The sequence below is a fragment of the Xenopus tropicalis genome, chromosome 7 (genome assembly GCF_000004195.4).
Source record: "Xenopus tropicalis strain Nigerian chromosome 7, UCB_Xtro_10.0, whole genome shotgun sequence".
Lineage (NCBI taxonomy): Eukaryota > Metazoa > Chordata > Amphibia > Anura > Pipidae > Xenopus > Xenopus tropicalis.
The window spans coordinates 38,850,617-38,867,901 of NC_030683.2; the positions used below are offsets into that span (position 1 = coordinate 38,850,617).

Consider the following 17,285-nt stretch of genomic DNA (forward strand, 5'->3'; position numbering starts at 1 on the left):
TATACAGTTCCCTGCCCCAGACTGCCTCCTTTGGTGACATTAGAGGTGGATGGGTCAGTAGGACAAAAGTGGCCATTTATTAGGCACAAGGTAGGGTAGAAAATGCAAAACACAGGTACAATCTGCCTTATATACATTTTCTATTGTCTTTGCAAGAACTGCTTTACCTCCATGAATATAGCTTTATTTGCATTCAGCAGGGGTAGATGGAGAGGCAAGTAGGCCCCTGGCAGTAGGGAATTGCCTCTGCTGGCACTGCACTCTATGCCTAGCACTAGATTTCCACTAGCAGTAGGTGCAGAGTGCCAACACACCCTTATACAGAGGCTTTTACAATCTGCACTAAAGGGGGCCTTTTGCTTTGTCATAATAATGACCACTAACAACCACAGCTCTTTCAACAACCTGTAAAACAAACGCCAGATTTTTACATATTAAAGGGAAATGCTCTCCATCAGTGGCCTAATACAGGAGACCCCACGGTCGCAAAGGTCCCAGGGTACAACAGGGCCTAGGTCACAGTTTCCCTTTCCCCAGCCATTTTAAACTACAAACGTGACACCCCCACTTTTGCTGCTGATGTAGCGCCATGAGGGATAGCCCAGAGACTGGCAATCTGTGGTGTCGGGCAAATGCCAGAGGCCGGGGCTTGTATAAGAGACAAACGCGTATGCATTGTGATATCAGCACACCGCAACACGGCCTCCCAAGCCTGTAGCCATGACACATCTGCGCTCAGAGTCGGTCAGCTGACAGGTCACGTTGAGAAGCTCCTGACGTCAGCTGGTTCTGCCTTCCAAGTCACGTGACGGTGGCGGCGGGTGGAGTCGCGGTCGGTCGGTGCTGAGGGTCCCTGTCTGGTGTGTGGGAAAGAAAGATGGTGAGTCCCGGGAGCAGGAATGGGGGGCACTCACGGTCACTTACAGAATTCCTTCGGTAATATTCAGCGGCTTCTCTCTGTGTTAGAGATGCCAAAGCCCGGGGGTGCTGCAGGTAGTTGTAGTGTTAATACAAAATAGAAGTGTTTATGAAAAGACTATTCATTTAGTGTAATAGTGCAGAGGGAAGAGGCTTTGGAGCTGACGCGCTAACTATGGGCCGGAACCCGGGGCCTGATCTGTCACTGCTCCACTCGGGGCAAGAAGTTGTAGGCCAGGCAAAGGCGCTCCAACTAAATCTGAAGTACGGCTTGCAGTGTCCCTCCCAGCTCCCCCTGTGCAGGCGGGTAGGTAGTCATGCAGGCGGGTAGGAAGCCAGGCAGGCGGGTAGGTAGCCAGGCAGGCGGGTAGGTAGCCAGGCAGGCGGGTAGGTAGCCAGGCAGGCGGGTAGGTAGCCAGGCAGGCGGGTAGGAAGGCAGGCAGGCGGGTAGGTAGCCAGGCAGGCGGGTAGGTAGCCAGGCAGGCGGGTAGGTAGCCAGGCAGGCGGGTAGGTAGCCAGGCAGGCGGGTAGGAAGCCAGGCAGGCGGGTAGGAAGCCAGGCAGGCGGGTAGGAAGCCAGGCAGGCGGGTAGGAAGCCAGGCAGGCGGGTAGGAAGCCAGGCAGGCGGGTAGGAAGCCAGGCAGGCGGGTAGGTAGCCAGGCAGGCGGGTAGGAAGGCAGGCAGGCGGGTAGGTAGCCAGGCAGGCGGGTAGGAAGCCAGGCAGGCGGGTAGGTAGCCAGGCAGGCGGGTAGGAAGCCATGCAGGCGGGTAGGAAGCCATGCAGGCGGGTAGGAAGCCATGCAGGCGGGTAGGAAGCCATGCAGGCGGGTAGGAAGCCATGCAGGCGGGTAGGAAGCCATGCAGGCTGGTAGCGGTGCCAGGCAGGCGGGTAGCGGTGCCAGGCTCCCGGGCCGGCTCCGTACCACATGGCCTTCCTGTGTGCCCTACATTGCATACTGTTTACTCGCTGCACGCAAGATCCTGCCATTATTTTAATAGGCACTTTCACTTATTTACATACTAACATATACACTTACATTACTGGGTGTGTATCTGTATACATTCTATAGACAGGGAGGATCTGCTGTGTGCCCTACAGTTGTGTTTTACCCACAGATCCCAGTAGGCAGGAGGGCACCAAGCCTTGCGCTAGTGGCAGCCCTCCAGCTCTAGTGCTTCTATTGATTGGTCATTTATTGATAAGGTCTGCAACCTACAACTTCCACCTTAACAATTCTGCATGTTGTAAGTGAAATTTACTAGATGAGGGGTTTCAGGCAGGACTCACAAGGGAGGAAAGTGCAACTTCACAGAATGTATCATTTGCACAATATGTACAAGAGATTGAGCCAGTGATTGCAACACTCATACAGAATGAGGGGAAGGTGTCAGGCCTGCACTCTACTTGACCAGGGGAAAGACTATGGCTGATTCTGACACGTTAATACCCATTTTTCTGCATCTCTGTCATTGGTGTAGTCTGTTTTTATTATTCTTTTTGGGGCAAGTCACACAGGCGACAGTTGGTGGGACTTTAATGTTTCTGCAGCTTCCCCAACACTGAGTTGTGTTGAGCATCTGAAAATGATATCACTGTAAATCGATGCGTTAAAACCAGCTACAAATTGTACCCATGGGCTAGATATTTAGCCAGAAGAAGTTGCAGCGTGTTAGTAGCAGGTACACGCCTGACTATTGCCCAGTGTGCACAACCTGGTGTAGTCTTTGGCTATGTTTTCCACCCAGTCCAGTGGGTATCTGCTCCCATCCTCCAAACTGATAGCATTTGGGAAAGGGGATTTATTTCATCCATTGCCAAGGGAAATCAGATACCAAAGTAGTAGTTGTTCTCTCCAATATCTCATTTTGTGTTGACTTTGTTCATTCGTGCCTGTCTTTGCCAAGTGAATGCTTGGCTATTTCTGTTATAGTCAGGGACAGGTAGGTGACCAAGTTCAGTTTTTTTTTTTTTTCTCCAGCAGAGAACATGGCCCATGTGTGCCATGAGCCTAACAGGTGATGTTCTGTGATAGATCCAAGTTAACTGCTTATTTTTGTGGATACTATAACCATCTACCCTGTAATCTCCTGGCAAGTATGTTAGTGACGTAAATTCAAATCATACACAAAATTGTGATATTTTATTAATTAAGGTACTTCTTACAGACTTTCAGTGTTGTATAATGCCCCCAGCATTAGGAGCTTAGCAGTGCTAGAGATGCAAAGCTAATTCAGAGAAGTCTGTAAACTTTGTTATAAATGTCTGTTTTATTTTTTCCCCTTTTTTGCTTATTCTGTAGCAGTAGGTAGGCAGTAGTTCATCGTGTTTATGATTATTCTGTTAATTCGCTGCTTCCACATAAGAAGCAAAAAATATGCTTCTGTAGCTATATTAATAAATGTTGCATCCCCTGTATATTTGAACAATATGAAAGCTCTCTGCTGAATGAGCACACTTATACATAAATCTCACACACTCTTGCATTCCTGGCATTGTTCTAACCATATGCTTAAAATCATGTTCAAATATCTTGCCCTGTACAAACCAAATTAAAAGCTTTTCAGTGTCAATCTGTATTTATGAGCCGCTGTTGCAGTCATTAGCCTCATTAGCACAGTCTCCTTGATCCAATTTAGTGCCCAGTTTTGGAGTGAAAATGTAAATATAACCCTAGACCTTTTCCTGAATGATTAAAACACTACTACAATCCTATATCTGGAACCTTGTTATTTATTTAAGGAGGCCCAAAATCAAAGGCTGGATCTTCAAGGTGGGCTTGAAAAGGTCCGGCAACCTTCATAAAGACCAACTTTTAGGGTCCAGATTGTGATATATACAGTTCATTCCTTCTCTGCATATTGTATTTATACATATGAGAGGCAACTGCCTATTGATTACCTCTGCCACAGAACTCTTAATTAAGTGTTGAACAAAGTAGCATAAAATTTTTTATATTCGATTGGGATGTTTAACTGCAGTGTAAAGGTTATGCTAATACAACAAGCATTGGAGCAGCTCAAATAAAATGTATGCTGCTAGTTTTCTGCACACACAAACTATTCCCTCTAACATAGTGATCTATTTCAAGAAAGTCTAATAAACACTATTTATAGTCCTATATTTATAGCCTTGGCATATGTTCCCTCTCTATACAACATGCAATTAAATACATCCTGAAATAACATCTAATTTCTAAAGCTGGCTTTTCATTGAAGCACTGAGAATTATTTGTTAGAGGCTACCCCACATGCACTGTTTGCTGCCATCCTGAAATAAGAGCAGAACTTTAACATGGATTACAATACAAATTTGTCTTCATTTATTCATGTTTGTACTGTGTTCTTTTCCAGAGTTTTCTGAGTGGATTCTTTGGTCCCATTTGTGAGATAGAAGTTGTACTGAATGACGCGGATACCAGGAAAGTGTCAGAGATCAAAACTGAAGAAGGCAAAGTAGAGAAACACTTCTTGTTCTATGATGGGGAGTCAGTAGCTGGAAAGGTAATACATGCTCATCTAGAAATTCTATTGTTGGTATAAGGGTTAAAGGATAAATATACCTTATGTAGAAGTATGGTTTGCTTTTATTTGGTGCTACTTAAGCAAAAACCTCTATCTCCACTTTTGTAAATTTGTCTTTTATGAAGACAGTTTTCAGATTTTGTCTTTTAGGTGACATGTTACCGTCATTCTTTTATGAATTTGTCTTTGTTTTTTTATAAATCTGTTGGTCTGCCATCAAACCATGTCCTACATGTACATGACCTTGTAATAATGATTTTGCCAGCAGGATTTTGCATTTAATTTGCTAGCCATTTTAATTTAGGGGCATTTTCTGAAAAGTAATTTCAGTTTGCCTATGAAAATTATAAATCGTTTTTTTTTAGGACGAGCTGGGCTTTCTAATTTTTTCTAAACTTTTGTGTAATTCCACTTCTGTAACAAGTTTTGGGGGGTCTAAATACCTTCTTCAGGGAAAGAAGTAAATCAAGGGCCCACTACCTTAAATACTCTGTCATCGCACTACTTCTCTAATCCCCCCTCACTGATTATCAGCTGTAATCCAATTCACCCACCAACATGCCTGTTGAAAAGAGGGCCAACCCACAAGGTTTTTTCCCAACTTTGCATTCACAGTACCCCAATTTCCCAGCTTGAGTGCCAGCGTGCATGTACTGCTTGGTGATCACTAAGATGGCTGCTGGAAACAAAAGTGACACAGCTAAAGGAGGTGGCCAATGCTGTCAAGCATGTTTGTAGTTCTCGACATGCTATGAGGGCACACATAAGCTGGAACAAGTGTCAGTGAAGTGATTAAAGAGGGGGCAAACTAAAAATTTGCCTGGGAGCCTTTAATTTACCTTTAGATAAAGCTATGAGTGAATATATTGCTTAAACCTTTATTATTTCCTCACCCATTCAGCTAAAACTAGCATAATAATGCAAATCTTAGGTAATGTAATGTTTTGACCATTTATCAAAAACCAACCATATATACCACACTTAATCATCTGATAGCTAGGCACGAGCATGTTAAAAAAAACTTCATATTTATCAAGCTGCGTCTGTATTTCCAGGGTAACAATCAGTTTTTAATGGCATTTTTTTGCTATGGGAATTTACTCGCCACCTAAAATTGTCCCAGTGACTTTCGATGGGTTACACAATAAATGTAACAGCATAGAGTGTGGCAGCTGGGCAGCATAAAAGAAAATACATAGCTTTATAAACCCACTATTTTTTAAACTGTTTTTTAAAAATAATTTTAAACATGATGAATAGTCCTTATGTCTATTTCCTTTCTATCAAACAGCAGAACCCTGTTTTGCTCATATATAAATATGGAATTGGAAGAGATAAGGAGGCAGTGTAAATAGATGCAATGGACTGTACATACATGAAATCTGATCCTCTTATGTGATTTAGTAGCAGAACATTTTATAGCTTGTGTAACAAGTTCTACTATTATTGTAAAAGGTAGTTTGTTCAGCAGCTCTTCAGTTTGGAACTTTAGCCGATATCTGGTTGCTAGGGTCCAAATTACCCTAACAAGGCTGTGGCTTGAATGAGAGATGGGAATATGAATAGGAGAGAGGGCATAAATATAAGGATAAGTCATAAAAAGTAACAATACAATCATAACAGAGCTATAGTTTTTTGCTGATCAGGTCAGTGACCCCCAAAGTTGGAAAGAGTTGGAAGAAGATTAAAAAACAAAGCAATAGAAAAGTTGCTATCAATTGGTCAATCTTTAATCTATATACTTAGTTAACTTAAAGGTAAACTACCGCTTTAATTTCCCCTTTTTATGTTGCTGAAGTGTAATAAGTCACATTTGTTGAGCATTACTAGGCAAAATCTCCTTGCTTGGTAAGCCATTTGTTTTCTGCATTATGCTATATATGCCATCTCCAGGTAGCTTAAAAAAAATGGCAGGAAGCACCTTCACTAGACTACAACTCACAGATATGGGGGGCGTTGCCGGCAGGCTATTTGGTGCGTTTTTAGAATTATTTAATTACTCGATTAATTAAGTTTTTAGGTGTTTTTAGCTTGATCAGCATGTCTTATAGTCAGTCATGGGACTTTTTACCACTTCCTCCTGACTAAATACCAGAAGTTTAGTAATGTTTTCCAAACAATATTAATTCTTTTGAATGCATAACAAAATATCTAAGAATTGGGGTTTTTTTTTTTTTGTTTGTTTTTTTTTTTAAGATAACTGGTGATGGACAACTGTGCAGACGTTGCACACGCTCGTCCAGGTGCGCGTGCGTCAAAGCGCACGTACGTGTCAAAGCGTGCACGTCCGCGACGCGCTGACTGCGCCGATTCTGCGCATGCGTGGGGGGTATTTAAAGCTATCAAACGCCTCCTCCTGTGCTATGTTGTCTGCGGCCTTGCCTGGGAAACTAAGCCTGCCTGATTTACCTTACGACTTTCTGTTGCCGATCCTTCGCTTGCCTGACTCTGATTTTCAATACTGCAGTAATTATTCTCTAATTTATTAGGAAATGGGGTTTTGAAACACACCGTGATATAAATTTTTGGTCATACTGCCCAGCTCTAGTTTTAAGAAACCTTTTCCTATCGTCAGTTTTTTACCTTTTCTCAGCTTTTCCAGTGTTAAACTGATGTCAATTTATGTAAATAAACTCCCTTCTTGTTTCTGTAGGTTAATATTGTCTTCAGGCAGCCCGGTAAAAGATTAGAGCATCAAGGAATCCGCATTGAGTTTGTTGGGCAGATTGGTGAGTTTTAAACACTATCAGCCACAAGAATAAATGTTATACATGCAACTCTGGCAACAAATATCTGCTACTGTATCAGCACAAGAGATTTTCTTAAGTAGTTTTCAGATCTACAAATCCTGGTTCATGTGATCTTGATGAAATAACAATATTAATAAGTTCATTAACGTTAGCATGCCCTTAGCAGCATGACTGAACCCCAATACAGCTTGTCCAGAAACTGATCCCACACAGTTAAATAAACAATGACAATTGCTTAGTGCTTCTACCGTAATGCAGGGCTGCTCATACCTGCACCAGCCTCTTCATCTTTAGCAACTCACCCATTATCCAGAATGCTCCAGATAAGAGGTCTTTCCGTAATTTGGATCTCCTACCTAAAGTCTGGTAAAAACATAATTTAAACATTACTTAAACCCATCAGGATTGTTTTGCCTCCAATAAAGATTAATTATATCTTAGTTGGGATCAAGTACAAGGTACTGTTTTATTATTACAGAGAAAAAGGATAATGGGTTTCCACATAAGGGGTCCGATACCTGTACAACATACCAATCATATTTACCCTTTTGTTTACTTTTCTTTGTTTCCATCACTATCACCCCATGCAACTGCCTTTTTGAATTGTCTTATGTGTCCTCAATATCCCATTAAACACTAGGCCAGTTGTGGACCCTAGTGCAGGTTAGTAGCAGCCATGATTTTCTTTTATTTTTTGTTGCCCCTTTTCCAGGGCACTGGAGAATGGTTGGCTCCTTATACTTAAAATGTTTATGCTTTAGTTACTCTTTATTCATTCTAAACTCGTGCTACAAGCCATCTGGGATTTATTGATGCTATTAGTGTGCTGCTTATTACCCAATAAATTAAAGATACAATACGTTTACCTAAGATAATAAAATAATGGTAGCCCTGTAATGACAAGTGGTTAAATTATTTTTCCCTCCTAGAACTTTTTAATGACAAAAGCAACACACATGAATTTGTCAATCTAGTGAAAGAGTTGGCCCTACCTGGAGAGCTGACTCAGAGTAGAAACTATGATTTTGAATTTATGCAAGTGGAGAAGCCATATGAATCCTACATTGGTGCAAATGTGAGGCTGAGGTAAGACTGACTTTTTTCACATTTACAAAGAATTAAACATTACATTAATAAGTGCTCCTTGGGATTCAACCTTGTGAATATTGCTATATATAAGGGTCAATCTATGAATCCTAATATTTGACTGTGAATGGATAATTGTTGTTACCTTAGTGTTTGGTTATTAAAGGAACAGTAACACCAAAAAATGAAAGTGTATAAAAGTAACTAAAATATAATGTGCTGCTGCCCTGCACTGGTAAAAGTTGTGTGTTTACTTCAGAAAGTCTACTATAATTTATATAAATAAGCTGCTATGTAGCCATGGAGGCAGCCATTCAAAGGAGAAAAGGCACAGGCACATAGCAGATAACAGATAAAACACTATTGTATTCTACAGAGCTTATCTGTCATCTGCTATGTAACCTGTGCCTTTTCTCCTTTTTTCCAGCTTGAATGGCTGCCCCCATGGCTACACAGCAGCTTATTATATAAATTATAGTAGTGTTACTGTAGCAAACACACCAGTTTTACCAGTGCAGGGCAACAGTGCATTATATTTTTATTACTTTAAAGCTCTTTCACTTTTTGGTTTTACTGTTCCTTTAATGGGATTCTGGGTGTAGTTTAGCACCAGCAACATCAGGATGGCTGCAGTCTAACAAACTTCTTGAAAAGACTTCTCTAGACTTGACTCTCAGATGAGAATGCAGTGATGCTAAACACAGTGCAAGGATTCTTGCAGCTGCATACTTACCGTGGTATTCAGATCTTTCCTGATTGATATCAATATTCTGTGATTAATCATTTGCAGTGTTAGCTGGCAAATATAAATGCACACTGCTTTAAAGCAGCAGTAGCACCATAAAATGAAAGTGTTCTAAAGTAATAAAAATAAAATCTACTGTTGTCCTACACTGGTAAAAATGGTGTGTTGGCTTCAGGAAGACTTCTATAGTTCTTATAAATAAGCTGCTGTGTAGCCATGGGGGCAGCTGTTTAAGCTGAAAAAGGCACAGGTTACATAGCAGATAGCAGAAAAGCGCCATAGAATACAATAGTGTTATCTGTTATCCCCTATTTAACATGTGCCATTTAGCCTTATTTCAATTTCCTCCTTTGCTACGCCACAACTGTAGTAGTGTTTCTGAAGCAAACAGATCAATTTTACAAGGGCAACAGTACATTTTATTTTAATTACATTAAAGGAACATTAATTCCAAAAAATGAAAGTCTATTGAAGTAATTAAAATATATAATACTGTTGCCCTGCACTGGTAAAACTGGTGTGTTTTGCTTCAAAAAGACTACTATAGTTTATATAAACAAACTGCTGTGTAGCCATGGGGGCAGCCATTAAAGCTGGACAACAATGCACATGTTCCATAGCTGATTAACAGATAATCTCTGTAGAATCCAGCGGTGTTTTACAGAACTTATCTATTATCTGCTGTGTAACCTGTGCCATTTAGTCTTATTTCAGTTTGAATAGTTACCCTCATGGCTGCACAGCAGCTTTGCTTATATAAACTATAGTGTTGAGGAAAGGTTTGGCATTGTATGGTATCAAAGGAAGTGGATACCATTCTGCAGGGCAGAGTGTTTATATTTCTAAAAATGTCGTATTTCCTTCTGGTGAAGCTTATACCACATTTTTGTTTTCATGTTCAACACTCCTTCAGTCATGCTTCTATAGAACTGGGTAGTCTTTCAATTTTTACTCCATCCTGAAGGAGGATAATGTCCCCTGAGCCTAGCCTGACTGGCAGGTTAAGGACTGTAAGGGTAAGAACCCCCGTAGCGGTTTAGTCTCCCTCGATAGATCTCTGCTATCGTGGGCAACAAATCGCTCCGAAAAAGCTTTACACCGGCAACTATAGGCAACTAAACCGCTCTGTGGGTTCTTACCCTAGGGAAAGCATGGCAACATACACAGTAGACATTTAGAAGAAGCATTTTTTTTTTCCAACATAGTTTTGTTCTGCATAATTTCTGTTTTTAGCTGGCAGGGTAGTGGTCCCGCTGTTAAGCCTCTTTATAATGTTGTGGTAGGCACCAGAGGATGATGCTGTAGCCATTGTTGTCAGTTTTGAAGCAAGAGCCGTGGGTGGCTGTGCCAACAAACCGGAAGGGGGAGCTTTTATCGACAACTAAAACCAGCAAATCACTGTATCCAAGCCAGGTTAAATAGCTAAGTGATTTGCTAACATTTCAGCATCTCAAAATAAACATGCTTGAAGGAATTTTGAGATTGGTTTTGTTATCTATTATTTATAACATTCTCTACAATCTGGAAATCTGTACAGCTACCTTAAGTTCCCTTTTACATTTACTCTCTTAAGGGTCAGTTTCTTTAGTATCCAGTGTACCTGCCTGTATGTTTTTGGAGCATGTCTAAACTCTTTGCTAGGCATCAGAGTCAGTTAAGCTGTCTATGTTTTGAGAGTGTGGTAGGAATCAAATGGAAAACTAATGCAGGCAGGGGAAGAACATTCCAACACCATGCACATTCTGCCCAGGTCAGAATCGATTTCAGATCCCCAGTGCTGCATGGCACTCCCAAGAGAGCCCAAATTGACTCCATTAGCATCTGCTAGAAGCCATATGTTCCCTGTGTAAGTGTATGATAAAGGGCTGAAGGTAGGGAAGGCTGTTTGACTACTGCATTACTCTTTGAGCTGAACCAAGGGGCCAAAAAGTATCATTTAGCATGACCATAATGTTAACTGCTGATTGGTTGTTTGATGTTTGTTTGCATCTAGTGATGCAAGCTTTGTTCCTTTGACCCAAGATAGGTCAGTTGGCATAAATGTTTATATCCTAGAAGTTACCTGAATAATAATTTTTTATTGCTCATCAGGTAATGGTTGAGGGGCATAATATTTCCTTACACTGCAGTACACTACTGGCTGTGGTTTGTTTTGCATATAATTAATATACTTTTCATTTAATCCAACTAAAATATTTAATTATTTTATAGGTATTTCCTCAAAGTAACAATAGTACGGCGCCTTACGGATTTGGTCAAAGAATATGACCTTATCGTCCACCAACTGGCTACCTACCCTGATGTGAACAATTCCATCAAAATGGAAGTTGGCATAGAGGATTGCCTGCATATAGAATTTGAATACAACAAGTCAAAGTGAGCATGTACTGAGGTTTGGTGGGGCAGGGATTGTACTGCTGCAGAAAAAAAGGATAAAACACAGCACAACATTACCCCAGTTTATTCTCCTATGCCTTGTTTGCTTTCTGTTACTTACTGGTTTCATTTCAGGACAAGGGGGAACATGCTACTTATTATCTTATGCAGCCCTTTATTTCCATCTCCATTTCTTCCTATCTGTATATCTGTTTTCATAGCCCAAATTGTCTTTATTCTTATCCCCCAAAGGTACCACTTAAAAGACGTCATTGTTGGAAAAATCTACTTTCTATTGGTCAGAATAAAAATCCAGCACATGGAGTTGCAATTAATAAAGAAAGAGATCACTGGAATAGGTGAGTCTAAAAGCTGCATTGTACAGTATTGGGATTGGTTTGTTCTGAGCCCGCTGTCTTCAGAACCTCTCTTGGATAATGCTGGTATAATGAGTTGGGTTAATGGTGCAGTGGTGTCAGCTCATTTGGCTGCTGTCTTTTTTAACTGGGTAAACATAGTCTGCACTCTACTGTATCATGCATGAAGATACCTTTTGCCTTCATTTCTCATTTTCCTTTAAAAGTTGACAAATGTAAATGTATTTCCCAAGTGTCAATAAAGATGTTACTAGGGTCCCTAGTTTACTTCCCACCAGTGATTTATATTACTTCAGTTTACAAATATATGCACCACTTCATGTTCCCGAAGTAACGTCAGACTAGTTTGCGCTACATAGGTGTTCATACCATTGATTACATTTTGTATAGTTTTGAATAATTTGCCTTTTTCTGACTCTTTCCAGCTTTCAAATTGAGGTCACTGACCACCAGCAGCCAAAAACCTATTGTTACAGTTGATTTTTATTACTTGTCTTTCAATTTAGGCTCTTGCCTATTCATATTTTTGTCTCTTTCAAACCACTGCCTGGTTTCTAGATTTAATTGTACTCTAGCCGCCAGATAGATGCTTAACTTCCAAAACAGTTGAACAAGAAGCTAAATAATTCACTAATAACACCACAAATAAGAAATGAAGGTCAATTGCAAATTTTCACAGAATATCACTCTCTACATCATACCAAGAGTTTATTTTAAGGTGAAGAACCACTTTAAAATCATGCCTAAGCTGCCATTGTCTTTGGAGCAGTTTTGCTACAAACGTCCTTATCGCCATTTTCGATATCTCTTACTGTTCTCTAATTACCTTTCAAAAAGTTAGGGGTGTGGCCTATCATCACAGAGGATGTGCTATGTCATTGGGAGGTGGTCAACCTACTGGGTAGTAAATAAAACTTGCAAAAAGGAGAGTTTTCCCTTTAACTGACTTAAGCATCAAATGTTAAAAGATCCCCCCAAAAATGAAAGGGTTTTGTATGCATTTAAATATGATTTGGTGTAAACCCTTTACTAGTACAAATTGCTTCATAGGGTGCAGTAGTTGGTATAAATAGGCTACGTGTTGCTGTGGGGGCAGCCCATGTTTGCACAAGCTGTGCAGAATACTGTGGTTTGAGTATTTAACCAGGGAGATAAACAGGCGTCAAATGCTTGTCATGTTTTCCCCATATAACTATGTAAGGAAAACATTTCTCCCCAAATAGGACATTTTTTGTAGTTGCTGAATATACAGATTTAGACATGAATATATGTATTTCATTTATGGCAGCACTGTCAGTAGCTAAAGTTGGATTTGTTTCCCAGGCCCTAGCACTACAACAGAGACTGAAACGGTCGCAAAATATGAAATCATGGATGGAGCACCAGTCAAAGGTAATGCTTTGTTTATTTTCCTTCTGGAAGCTCAGCCCATGTATAGCTAATTCTGAGCAGCTGCTTCATAATTATTTGTCACTTATGAACAACCTGTAATTCAGTGTTTCATCCTTCATCTCTTGTCATTGATGTGCAAAGCAAATATATTCTGTTTTATGGCTGATAGAAACCGAGAGTTTGCCATTTCTACAAGATGCCATGTTTAAGTATAAACCTTATTTATTTTGCTCATGGCCTATACAGTCCTCCTGTCATCTAGAAATATATAAACCTATATGGTTGCTCACTGCTCTTTGTGTTTAGGTGAATCTATTCCTATTCGGCTTTTCCTCGCTGGGTACGATCCAACACCAACCATGAGAGACGTCAACAAAAAGTTTTCTGTCAGATATTTTTTAAACCTGGTTCTTGTCGATGAAGAAGACAGAAGATATTTCAAACAACAGGTAGTGTTTTCAGATCTGTCACTGCTTTTGTACTGGAGTATTGGCCACCACCTGCATCTGTTATTTTCCTTGCAGGCTAAAATGCCTCTTTAGTACTGTCCAACCCATGCCCAACCTGTATTTATAGACTTGTGCCGTTCTGCCCCATCTCTGATAACATGAAGGGGGTGGGACAGGCGCAACTATGCATATAGGCTGCTGGAGGTAGAAGCTGGGCAGAGGAAGGTTGCAAGCAAGAAGGGGTAAATGAGTGCTCAGCTGGAACCCGCCTGCGACCAGCAAACATATCATTGAAACTGAATTTTTCTCAATCTGTGCATCACTACTGCCCCTCGTGTGGGTTTCGGGCTGGCCGCTATATAACTATTAACTACTAAAAGCATGGCAGTTATGGCCAAGAATCCACCCTGTGTGGCTGTAGCCTTAAAGCAGTTTTGAGTTCCTCCAGTTAATAACTACTGGCCTTAGTGTCCCTCAGAGCTGTACTGTGACAGTAATGAATATAAATGTGTCTTTTTATTGTATTCCAACTTATAACAGGAGATCATCTTGTGGAGAAAAGCCCCTGAAAAGATCAGGAAAAGAACCAATTTTCATCAGCGGTTTGAGCCACAGGAGCCACAAGCATCTGCCGAAGAGCCAGAGATCTAATTGTGCATTTACTTATCAGATGAAGGATAGAAGCAGACATGTAAAGGCAAAATCTCTCTTCGGATAGCCTTCCTTCATCTGGCGCTGCTGCATCAATGTACCACACTAAACATTCTGAGGGTCTGTATGTAATTCCACATGTACATATATAAATATCGAGTGCTTTTGCTGAAAAAAAAAAAAACACTGGACCTTTCTCAGACTAGCATTTTATAACTCCTTACATTTTAATTTTCAGGTTATGACATGGCACACGCATAAGCTCAAACTCTTTCACTTTCTTTTTTTTTTTCTGTTGGTGCATGTCAGGCTGGTATAAATGGAAAATTAAAAGCCTTTCCCCTCATGCTGCTTGTGTCTGCTAAACTTGTTTCTTATATCGGTTTGGAACATCTAAAATCAGGCAGATAATATTGTGAATTGTCCCCCAATCCTTAGGTTTCACCTTGAAAATGAGGCATTTATAAAACATTGGAAGCTGCGTGTATGTGTGGATTTTATCTGACACTTATGGTTTCATCTCTAAGGGTGAAGACTGACAGAACTAGCAGCAGCTAACCATAACAGTCAATTCTCAGTATTGTCTATGGAAGGGTATTTCCTGGTGTTAAGTAACCGTGACAAGTAGCTGCTACTAGTAGCTCTGTGTGTCTTCAACCCCCCCCCGGCCTATCTCTGTCTGTTTGCCAAATGGTTATCAATGTTTTTTATATACCTTGGGGCAAACACATTTGCAATGTAGCTAATATAAAGAGCTAACCTAATATTCAGAGTATAATTACATAAGGAAAGATTATTCAATTTTTTTTTTTTATTTTCTTGTTTTTGTTCCCTTTGACATAACGGTAACATAGACGTTTCTAATTTGCGATGTATATAAATGGCTTTATTATATTGTAAAAGTATTTTATATACCCAGTTTTTGGGGAGAGAAATACTGATGAAAAATAAAATCTTATGAACCTTATTATGTCTTTTTAATTAAGCAAATTAAAAACTGACCTTTCTGTGTGTGGTGGTGGATATTTAATAGCATAGGAATAGTAACTTCCACATGCAGGAAGACACTGGACAAGAGCCATGGAAGCAGTAGAGCAGTAAGGTCATGTGATCAGGTGAAAAAAAGGGAACACTTGTTGAAAATCCAGCTAGAAGGGCTGCATTGATTGCATATAATTTAAATAGAGCAGGGCAAAGCCCTACACGAACCTGTGTGCAGTGCCATCTAGAGCTTATCCTTTTTTTTTTTACATTGGCCATAAATTGAAGGTTGAAGGTAACATCCAGTACATCTGGCATTGAATAATGGCCTCCTCCCAGAAAGGTTACAGGCAGTAGCACAGAGTTGCGGTTCAGTAAAGATGTATATTAAATCGACTTTTTTTTTTTTTGGCAACCCAGCAGCCCTGAGGGTTTCCCCAAGGTTAACATTAGTAATTGTTGCAGAGACACGTTAGTTCCATTGGCTGCATAAAGACTACTGTGCTGCAGATTTTGAAGTCTTACCTAAAACAAGCATTGGGCCAATGGTCACCAACCTCAAATTGGAGTCGATTCAATATGACTCTGCCCAAAGTACACACTTAGACCTGATCTCCAGTACAGAACAGCCAAGGTTATTTTATCTCTCATGTGAGTGCAGTTTGTCAGGTTTTTGTACCGCCCTGATATATACTGATTACATGAAGGTAAATCAGCGGAACTGACCTCCTTGCAATCTGTAGGCATGGAAAGTTAGTAAGCCAGTTCTAAGGGGCACATTTATCAGTGTGATATTAGGCTCACCACAGAAAAATTCACCCATTTTCTATTCATTCCTATGGGTTTTTTTTTTTTACAAAAGTTATTTATCAATGGGTGTTCACCATTTGATAAATGTAATTTTAAAAATCCTATAGGAATAAAGAGAAAGGGTGAGTTTTTCTGTGGTGAGCTCTAGTATTACACTTTGATAAATGTGCCCCTAAGTGTTGCTCTTTATAGTTCTGCATATAAAGCCCTTTTCATTCTACTGTACCTTCCATAAATAGAATGTAAAATCAGAGCTTCATAATAGTTTGTGAATAGAATCAACATTAGTTGTGTCCTGGAAACAAAAAGCTAAAGCCTGTCAGCCCACTTGATCAAACTTTGCAGCACAAGTGTGACAAATTCACTCAGGTATCAGCGTTGATAAATGTGCCAATTCTTTTCCATATGTCACAAGATTATTCTTAGATTTTCTATAATTAATGCTGCTGCATTTGGAACATCCAAATCTGGAACCAAGAGCTAGCTTCCCACCTGAAGAACCAATAGATGGCAGCATGAACACATATTCTCAGTAAGTGTTGTTTCATAACAACTTAGTGATTTAGTGATAAAACCCAAATAAAATAATAAGTAACCAACATGGTCTTGCACACACATATCTAAGTACTATAGTTCTACATATTGCACATTATGTACTCTACATTAAAAAAGAGATGGTGGTTGAGATTTAGATACCCTGATATTAAAGGACATGTCAACCCCAAAAATATTTTTTTTGCCTAATAAAAAAGAAAAATTTCCAATATCAATTTATTCAAAATTGTTGGTGCTTTAAAAGTTATTTGTAAATGTAATTGCTATAGAAAGCAGCATTTGCTGAACTCCTGGTTGTTACTTTTTAAACAATGTTGCAAAGGTCTTGCTTCTCCAGCCAGTCAGGTCTGTCAGTCTGCTGCCTTGTGTTACATTGTTTCAATAGTCTGAGCCACCAGGGCAGGGAATAGAAAAGGACAGGCAAGCACTGGTTCTAATAGCAGTTAGATATACAAATAACTTAAAAAACCATTAGAAATATGTAAAGAATGTAGTTTTTGTAGAATTGAGTTTTCTTTTATTAGGCAAAAAATATTTTTGGGGTTGACATGTCCTTTAAGGCAAAGGCACATGTTCATAGGCGTGAATATTATAAGTCACAAAGGAGTTCCATGTCCATATTACAGGGCATAAGGCCGAGTCCTTTTTTACAGGTCATGGAAATTGCAGGTGAC

General features: G+C 40.0%; 1 protein-coding gene across 1 annotated transcript; it reads left to right on the plus strand.

Moving 5' to 3' along the window:
- The first annotated feature begins 843 nt into the window (after positions 1 to 843).
- vps26a (VPS26 retromer complex component A) lies at positions 844 to 15,232 on the plus strand. The gene is given in 9 exon segments (NM_001017171.3): positions 844 to 880; positions 4,269 to 4,418; positions 7,093 to 7,168; positions 8,119 to 8,275; positions 11,232 to 11,396; positions 11,649 to 11,755; positions 13,097 to 13,165; positions 13,472 to 13,614; positions 14,155 to 15,232. Coding segments are annotated over 9 exon segments (981 nt in total). The 5' UTR covers positions 844 to 877; the 3' UTR covers positions 14,266 to 15,232.
- The last annotated feature ends 2,053 nt before the right edge of the window (positions 15,233 to 17,285 follow it).